This window comes from Alosa alosa, chromosome 8 (assembly GCF_017589495.1).
Source record: "Alosa alosa isolate M-15738 ecotype Scorff River chromosome 8, AALO_Geno_1.1, whole genome shotgun sequence".
Taxonomy (NCBI): domain Eukaryota; kingdom Metazoa; phylum Chordata; class Actinopteri; order Clupeiformes; family Clupeidae; genus Alosa; species Alosa alosa.
In genome coordinates, this window is record NC_063196.1 from 11,447,691 (window position 1) to 11,457,690 (window position 10,000).

The window sequence follows — 10,000 nt, forward strand, 5'->3', positions numbered from 1 at the left end:
TCTTTTGAAACATTTATTTAACCATCATGTGGAACATCTCCTAAGAAGCCCTTATACTGACAACACCCACAGTGTGAGCCTGGGAAAGAAACGTGTGACACACACACACACACACACACACACACACACACACACACACACACACACACACACACACACACACACACACACACACACACACACACACACATGCGCGACTGAGAAGAGCATTTCACATACACAAACACAAACCTACAAACCCCTCTACCCACACATACACCCTCATGGCCACACAGTGGCTGCAGATGTTGTTGGGAAGTTGATGAATGGCTTTATTCTGCAGCAGCGCCGTTCTGTTTGGCCAGTTTGTGGAGTCAGAGAGCTGATGCTGCACTGCTCTCATTTTCCTCTCTTTTCTTCTCCTCATCTCTCTCTCTCTCTCTCTCTCTCTCTTGCCCTCCTCATCTCTCTCTCTCTCTCTTGCCCTCCTCATCTCTCTCTCTCTCTCTCTCTCTTGCCCTCCTCTTCTCTCTCTCTCTCTCTCTCTCTCTCTCTCTCTCTTGCCCTCCTCATCTCTCTTTCTCTCTGTTTTTTATTCTGCTCCTCCACTCGTTCTACACCTCCCTCTCTTTCTGTCTCTAAGCACTTTTCCACCATTCATGTTCCTTCTCTTTTACATGCTGACTCTTCATCCATCCATCCCTCCTCCATCCTCCTGGTCACTCTGTGTCCGGCCATCCTGTGCTCCGCATGTTGTTCTCCTCTCATCTGCCTGTTTTTCTCTCTTTCCTCTATTTGCACCACATACTTCTGCTGCTCTTAAACTCCAGGGCTGTAACAACCTACCCACACAAGGACTGATTAATTCAGCTCAATGATGGGAAGCAAGTAGGTACGTGTGTGTGTGTGTGTGTGTGTGTGTGTGTGTGTGTGTGTGTGTGTGTGTGTGAGTGTGTGAGGGAGAGAGAGAGAAAGAGAGAGAGCGATAGAGAGAGAGAAAGAGAGAGTGATAGAGAGAGAGCTGCTAGAGAGAGAGAGAGAGAAAGAGAGAGAGTGCTAGAGAGAGAGAAAGAGAGAGAGTGCTAGAGAGAGAGAGAGAGAGAGGACAGCTCTCAGACTTACATGCCTCAGGACCTTTGGACTAATACTTTGCCCTTTTCAAGCCATCAGACAACAATCCATAATCTGAATGTACAACAATGAGTACATAACATGTGTTCAGTGCTGATTAGAAAAAGAGAAAACAATATCAATACTCCTTTTTTCTGCCTAGCACGCACAAGGTCCAATAAATACGGTGTCCCAAGCACTCAGCTCAATAGGACAGCCATTCATCTGTGACCCAGCTTGCAAAAATTATGTCGCAAGTTGCTGAATACACAATGGCAAATGGCAGCAAATGCAAGCATGAGCAAAATTAAGCTATTTTCTAACCTCAATAGAACTGATGTAATGCAATCTAATGTAACCTTCACGGAGGAACACAATCCTTCCCCCTTCCCCACCTTCCAAAGCCCTCCAAGGTCTAGAGGTAAGAAACAGAGCTATTCCCCAATGCAGAGTCTTGTTCAGCAATCAATGAAACGCACAAACAAATCCCTCCATCCTGAGAAGTCAGCATATCCCACACTAGAGTTCGGAGACAAGTGCAGAAATGTAGAGTTGGCTTAAGCAGTAACTCTCATTTCACAATACAGTAGGTTGTAGGTTATTTCACAACATAAGAATCAGTATTTTACCCCTCTGTGTCAAATAGTCAATGTTTAACATACTGGGTAGACAGAGCCCTTTAGCATCATTTTTCGATGTGCAGGGCTCCATGAATGTTTCTTAGAGTGCCCTATGCATAGGAAAATGACCAAAGGAGCGCCCAGCGCATTGACAAACAGGGCCATGGTCCTGCAGCCCAGTGGCACATTCCATTGTGGTCACACAGTGCCAAAGACAGCGAAGCCAACTTCCCTATTGGAAATCCGCATGGCATCCAAATGAGTTTGAAGCCATTTTTTTTAAAGACTAAAGGCCACATCATTACCATCACTATACAGTTTCTTTTGAAATTTGAGACAAAATATTTTGGCTTGGGGTTCACACGGCGAAACAGAGGCGACGGCTTTGATTCAACGCAGAACCGTGAGTTGGGCTTTGTAGTGTGGAACAAGAAGATGCTGCAGAGCATGCTACGGCTGGCCATTAACGTGTGCTTGACCACTCCACAGTGCCAATATCAATCTGTGTCTGCATCACCCAGCCCCTGACCAGCAGACATGGACGTATTCCAGATAACAATCACCCTTGTGAATCACATACAACTCAACGGGGCCAGCATCAGTCCGGGGCCCCTGGCCTGTCCCTGGGCAGCAGACATGGGTGGAGTCCAGATAATGAGGACCACTGGTGTTTGTCCCTCCAGGAGGTGTGTGTGTGTGTGTGTGTGTGTGTGTGTGTGTGTGTGTGTGTTGGGCGGGCTCCATGTCAGATGCTCCACTGACACACAGGAGACCAGAGACACCACAACAAAGAGCTGGAGCGTAGAAGGGCCATATACTGTGTCCCACTCTTCAGCAGAATATGAGTCCTAACAAGTCCTCGCCAGCCCTCTATTTCTCTCTTTCTTTTTCTCTCTCTCACTCTCTCGCTCTCTCTCTCTTACTCTCTCTCTCTCTATCTATCTCTCTTTCTCTCTATTTCCCTGCCATGCTGCCTGCCATGCTGGAGAAATTTAAGACGAGAGGAAAAATATACCCTGCTGAATTTCAATCTAATTATGTTGTGTAGTGCCAGTGAGTGTGGATGTGTGTGTGTGTGTGTGTGTGTGTGTGTGTGTGTGTGTGTGTGTGTGTGTGTTTCTCCATTTAAGTGTGCTTATGTGACACTAACACTCCCACCACACCCCTTTAAATGCAGGGCCTATCACCATGGCAACATAAGAGAAGGACAGACCTCAGACATAGCACCACACGCACATACACACACACACACATACACACACACGCACACACACACAGACACGCACACACACACACACACACCCCAGCTATAACTCTCTACATGACTGTGGTGTCAGGGTGGCCCTCATGCCGGAGAAAGAGCAGCTCTAACTGATGACTCTGGCAGGCCACCAATCAATCACAGAGATGGACCTACACACACAGCTGGCCTCTGAGTCCGCCCCGTAGCAGGCCCAAGTGCGGCCCACAGTCAGCAGCTGGAGCGGCACAGAAGAATCAGACGGGCAGGAAGGGGAAGGACACACAGGCTGCATCTGGCGCCAGAAACACCTCCCTCTCTCCCACACACACACACACACACACACACACACACACACACACACACACACACACACACACACAAATACACACACACATGAATAGACACACACACACACCCCCCCTCCCACACACACACAAATACAGACATACACAAACACACACACACACGCTCACCCAAGCTAACAAACAGACACACACAAAACACATCACATTCCCACACGCATACACCACTCTCATAATACACCCCATTAGCGCTGTCACCGGGTAGCGGGCACACACAGCTGCCCGTGCCAGCTGGGTAGTGCCACCACAGCCCAAACACTCCGCCCGCCCCCGCTTTGTCCTTTTGTCCTCGACTCATGCCAGCGCTGCTCTCTTCCGCAGACGATCAGGAGGGCTTCACTTGTGCCCAGTGTCATTATGGTCACATGGCCTTGTGATAAACATGTCATGGCCACTGCATGACCGCTGAGTTTGTTACTTGCAAACTGTGATGTTTCATACCCCAACAGTGACGCCAATGTGGAAGGTCTGGAACCTGCAGTACCTCGAACGGCCATTGGGGCAGGCTCCAAAGGTGAGTCAATTTCCCTAGAACCCTTGTTAAAATGTCCAACTTCCATAGAATCCGCATTCAAATGTCCAACTTTACAGCTGAAATGGATTTGGCACATTAGAAAGTGCATGTGGTCTCTAAAATTACTTTTTCCTTTTGGGACTTTTGAATTGTAAGGTAGGTGAATTATTTTTAATAGCGTCCATTTAAATAGCCAATTTAAGTTCCAATTATTTTGCATAGAACATGGCTTTTTCTCACTTATATACAGTCTCAGTCTAAAATGTCCCTCGGGATAAATAAAGTATCTATCTATCTATCTATCTATCTATCTATCTATCTATCTATCTGGTCAAAGGTCATCATGACAGAATTACGCTTTTAGAAAAATCAGTGATTGTCATTAAAGCTCTTAGCAACCCGTGTTAATAAACATGCTTAAGTGCATATACTTGTAGACTGATTGTGCAACATAAGGAAGACGTAACCTTGTAATAGATATGCCATGCCAGATGCCTTATGAGTGCTTGCTATGACTGTTAGAGTTTTGAATGGCCTCTAAGGCAATGTGCTTACAAACTGACACGTAACATGTATCATGTGTCATAAGGGTGACATTACCTTGTCATAAACATGCCATGGGAGATGGCAGAGCTTAACAACTGATGTCAAATGTCATGACATTATGTTGTCATGACAGTTCTTAGAATAAACACTAGAACATCTTAGAATTTACATAAAAATCAAAATGCTTTGGAAGTTATTATGACAACTGCTGCAGATGGTCACTTAACAATCTTATAGCACCGAAAATCTGTACTAATCACTTAAGAGTGATCTGTACTAATCACTTAAGAGTGAATAAGCGACATGTTGTGTCTTTTTATGGGATGGTTATATCAGGTTTGTTACAGGAGGGTCTAGTGCCACAAAGGTAAGTTATGTCTGCAGGGATTAGATGATTCTAGAAGGATCCTCAAAAGTGCACAAACTTTTCTGTGCCAAGATAAACTTCTGTTATGCAGGAGATTTAAGAGAGTCTGACAGGTGTACTTGCTGCTGGCAAAATACCTGTTTTAATGTGTGTGTGTGTGTGTGTGTTTGTGTGTGTGTGTGTGTGTGTGTGTGTCCAGTACAGTGTGATTAACCACTCTTGACTCGGCACATCAGTCAGTATCTGCACCTTCTTGACAGCAGAGGAGAAGATGGGTCCTCTAAGGCTCTGTCTGCCAGATGTGACAAAGTGTCTGTGTGTATGTGTGTGTGAGTGTGTGAGTGTGTGTGTGTGTGTGTGTGTGTGTGTGTGTGTGTGTGTGTGTGTGAGCCCGCATCAGGCAATCTTGTCTTCACAGATACAGATCTAAGAAGACACTCCACCTCGGGATTGGATAACCCATGTGCATGCATGCAGCAGAAAACACACACACACACACACACACACACACACACACACACACACACACACACACACACACACACACACACACACACACACACACACACACACACACACACACACACATACAGGTCAAAAACACAAACTCAATGGCCACCTACACACACACTCTCACACTGCGACAAACTGTTTTGGTCAATAATTTAAGAGTTAAAGATCAGGGAGAAACAAGGGGGAGGGAGAGGGTGGGAGGAAGAGAGAGGGAGAGAGAGAGAGACAGAGAGAGAGAGAGAGCAAGATGGAGAAAAAGCAAAGGTGAGACGAGAAAACAGGGAGAGGGAATAAGAAAGAGAGAATGAGGGAGAGAGAGGGGAAGAAAGAGAGAGAGGATGCGCAATGAAGAAGACAGAGGGTGATGTAAGAAAGAATGCAAAAGAAAGAAAGACAGAAATAATGAGAGAGAGAGCGGGAAAGAGAGAGGTTAAATAAATGCCAATACGGAGGCAGAGGACAGCTCTCAGGGGAGGAGGATCATGGGTAAATTTGCCTACAATCATCAAATGCACATGAACCCTGTGGGCCCTGCAGCACAGCAGGCTTACTGTAGCGGATGCTCGATCAGAGGCCTTGGGCAGCACTGTCTCTCACTGCGGCTAATGGACAGGACGAGTTAGCCAGCAGGAGGGTCGGACTCCCAGAGAGAAACGCAAATCAATCTGGCCCTGTCATGGCTCAGATCTGGCACCTCCAGTCCAAGTTAGAGTCTAGAATGTGTAGGCGTATCTGAGATGAATGCACGCACACTGCCAATGCAAATACTTGTGTGTGTATACAGTATGTGTGTGTGTGTGTGTGTGTGTGTGTGTGTGTGTGTGTGTGTGTGTTAGGGGTGTAACGGTACATGTATTCGTATTGAACCGAAACGGTACGGGCGTCACGGTTCGGTGTATGAATTTACACGGAGAATACACGGTATAAAAATCCATAAAACTCACGTGCGGATTAATTAATATAGCCTAATGCGGAATTACTGTTAAATACGAGAGTTACGAGAGTTCTTTAGCGACACCTAACGCTAATCTGTAGCCTCGCCTTAGCTAGTCTGAAGCTCTGATTGGCGCCTATGTTATTTTTTTGTCAGGTCGTCGGTCGAGTCAGTCAGTCAGAGATAGCAGCACTAAGCGAGTGGTGGCGACCCACAAGAGTTAGAGTTTGACGAACCGTGACTCCTGTGTACCGTTACACAACTAGTATGTGTGTGTGTGTGTGTAAGTATGTGCAAGTATGTGCGTTTGTGTGTATGCATGCATGCATATTCTGAGTGTGTTCTTTGAAATGTGTCCTAGTGTGTGTGAATAGCATTTTAATGCATGTGTACGTACGTGTATGTGTTTGTGTGAATGTGTGTGTGTGTGTGTGTGTGTATGTGTGTGTGTGTGTGTGTGTGTGTGTGTGTGTGTGTGTGTGTGTGTGTGTGTGTGTGTGTGTGTGCGTGTATGCTATGCGTGTGTGTACTGAATGCTTGTGTATGCATGTGTGTATGTGCGTGAGAGAGAGAGCGAGAGTGACTCACAGTTCGATGGCTTTGTTCCACATGATGGTGTAGCCTGAGAGGGTGAAGGACTCCACGTTGACGATGTGGACGTTCCCGCGCTCCGTGCCCACATACAGCCATTTGCTCTGGAAGGGCAGGTGGCAGAACGTTATCCTGAAGGACAGGGGCAGGAAGAAATAGAGTTAGACAAACAGGCGATGTCCTCTGTCTTTATGTTTGTGTGTGTGTGTGTGTGTGTGTGGGTGTGTGTGTGCACAGGCAATCTCCTCTCATGATGCTCTCCTTTCATCTCCTCAGTTTACTGCATGGGTTAGGTTAGACCAGGGACGGATTAAACAAATATGGGCCCCTGTGCACAATATAAAAAAAGGTCCCCCTTCCCCTGACCCCTGATCAAGCTGCTGCTTATGTGTGCAAGGACGGCGGCGTGCACTTCTCCCTTTGCTGTCGCTGTGCAGGCTGGTGCACAATTTCACACAATGAAAATGTAGTACATTATGTCAGATGTTATAACTCAGGCCCACACAGAAATGAATTCCAGCAACTGTTTTTATTATTAGGCTGTAATCTCCCAAACAGTCTACAGCAACATTTTTCACTAAACGGACCGGACACAGTTGTCATATCTGAAGGACCGGTAGCAGGGACGTTGATAGTATTTTGTGAGAGGTGGTGTTGATCATATTACAGGGGGTTCGAGGGTGTCTCCCCCGGGAAATTTTCGAAATTCTGGCTGTTAAATATACCCTTTTGACGCAGTTTGGAAGGGGCATACAAACTTTAACAGAGCAAGCAGGGCCCGTTTTCTGTCTGACTCAGGTGACGTGAACATTGGCTACCTGCATGATAAGGTTTTCACTTCACTGCTGCTTGACACTACCTTGCATGGACACATATTTCACGTTAACAGTGGAGATGTAAGCAAAACTATAGCGTTTGGTAAATGGAGATGCAGATCATCTCCCTAATTAATTTCTTTGCGCAACAGCCCACATTATGCGCTCACTCCAGCGAGACGAGTGAAATAAGTGTCTATCAGCCTATCTGTCATCGGCATCGCCATAGGCTATTTGCTACGATATAAGCTACTGTTAGGCCTACAACAAGTCGCGATTTATTAGGCTATAAACACACACACACACACACACACACACATTCTGCACACACACACACATCGAGAAACACACTCGCTTACACAGTCCACATGGATTCTCAATCCTGTACTGTGTTCACTGTGCCTCCAGTGTCTCCCTCCATACCCCAGAAACTCACCTGTTCTGATCACCTGTGCTCATTACCTATCCACCTGTCCTCCTGAATGTCCACCTGTTCTGATTACCTCTCTACCCTCATTACTTTTATACCAACCGATGACTTGCTCACCTGTCGTCATACCTGTCCACCTGTCCTCATTGCCTGCTCACCTATACTGACCGTCTGTCCACCTGTCCATCTGTGCGATGCATACGTCCACCTGTTGTGGTCACCTGTCATCTGGTCCCTAATTCTTGTCCTTGCCCAAGATGGACATGTTGTGAGGACTGTCCGGTTTCCTCAGGTGTCCCTAGGCTGTTGGTTTAGGCTTACCTCCAGGTGTAGCTTTTTTTTGTTTTTGAGTTTGAGCTCAGCTACAGCACTCTATTTAAATGCTGGGTATTTCAGCACAGGCGTCCCTGAGCGATTGCTTCCAAATTACAGCTTCCCCCAGAGCCCCGTTTGAAAGTGTGTGAGACAACACATCTCCACTTTAATTGAAATCTGCTACAAACTCGAGCATCTGAGCCCTGAAAACAATTGAGCACTGAAAATACACTGAGCCCAATGGGGCGAAATATCTAAGAAACAAAACAATAACAGCAACAAGTTCCTCTTTATTTCAATTTCTATATTCACTGCCACCATTGCATGTGTGCTTTCTCTTGGGGTTTACCCCTTGGGCTCTTTAATGTGCCTTGAGACAATTAAAGATAATCAATTATTAATAGCTATATAAATTAATAAAATTGAGTTAAATTGATTTATTTCAACCAACGGCATAATAAGAGATGCTGACTGAGCGGCCTTCAGATAGGACATTTCTGATGTGCCATTGATTCACACACATACACACACACACATACACACACACACACACACACACACACACACAAAAAACCCCAATACATTTCAATACATGTTGGTGAATAGAAAGTTGATCTAATATAAAATCCCATTAATCCCAGAAGACCTCTCATCTGTTCTGGTTTTCCCATAGAAGCCTTTGATAACACAGACATAGAATGTTTTCGTAACCACCGTAACCTCAACTCTCTGAAGAAGAACATGAGACCTTGGCCATAGCCATGACCGCACAGTCTGAATTACGACGCAACATGAACAGCACTGATACATCCAGATCAGATCAGAAACTGAGAAGGAGAGATAATCCGATGAGAATGGGAAGAGAGAGAAAGAGGGAGAGAGAGAGAGAGAGAGAGAGAGAGAGAGGAAGGAGAGAGGGAGGGAGAGAGAGACTGCTTTAATACAGTCACAAGACTGGAGTGAATTTCACCAGCACTAATTTGACTCAACTCATACCAGTGGTGTACAAATAAACATATATACAGTACACACAAACATATATACAGTACACACATTCATCCACACATATACACACACACACACACACGCGTGCGCCCCCGCCAATGCTCAGAGAGGTCAGAGGGGTTTTACACTTCCGATTGGCTGAGCTATTACCATGACAACCATGGATGCGGGGCAGGGAGATGATTGGTTGACTGGTCCTGACCACATCAATTTACCCACAATCCCTTCGGGCAGGAGGAGGGAGCTGATTTGCTTCCTGTCAAAGCTGGATGTTCTGCTACAGTTAACGCTGCACAAACAGCATGGCACACACACACACACACACACTCTCTCTCTCTCTCTCTCTCTCTCTCTCTCTCTCCCTCTTTCTTTTTCTTCAAATCTCCCACTTTCAATTCAATACACTTTATTGGCATGACCATTTCAAAGAAAATGGTGTTGACAAAGTATAGATCATAAAAACCATAACATAAGAAACGTCTTCTGATTTTCCCCAGTCTCTCTGGCTCCCTCTCTCTCTGACTTCAAAAGTCAAATTCAAGTGTTGCATCCATTTGCCAGTGTTCAAACATCCCCACGTTGTTTTCACATGAGAAAGATGTCATCCAGTGGCATACATACTGTGTCCTGACATTTCATTTCAATCTATTACCAAA

General features: G+C 45.7%; 1 protein-coding gene across 1 annotated transcript in view; it reads right to left on the reverse strand.

The window, feature by feature from the left end:
• LOC125299061 (syntaxin-binding protein 5-like) overlaps positions 1-10,000 on the reverse strand; it is a 104,730-nt gene that overhangs the window by 49,513 nt on the left and 45,217 nt on the right. Inside the window, 1 exon segment of the mRNA XM_048250140.1 lies at positions 6,777-6,911. Coding sequence (XP_048106097.1) covers positions 6,777-6,911 — 135 coding nt within the window.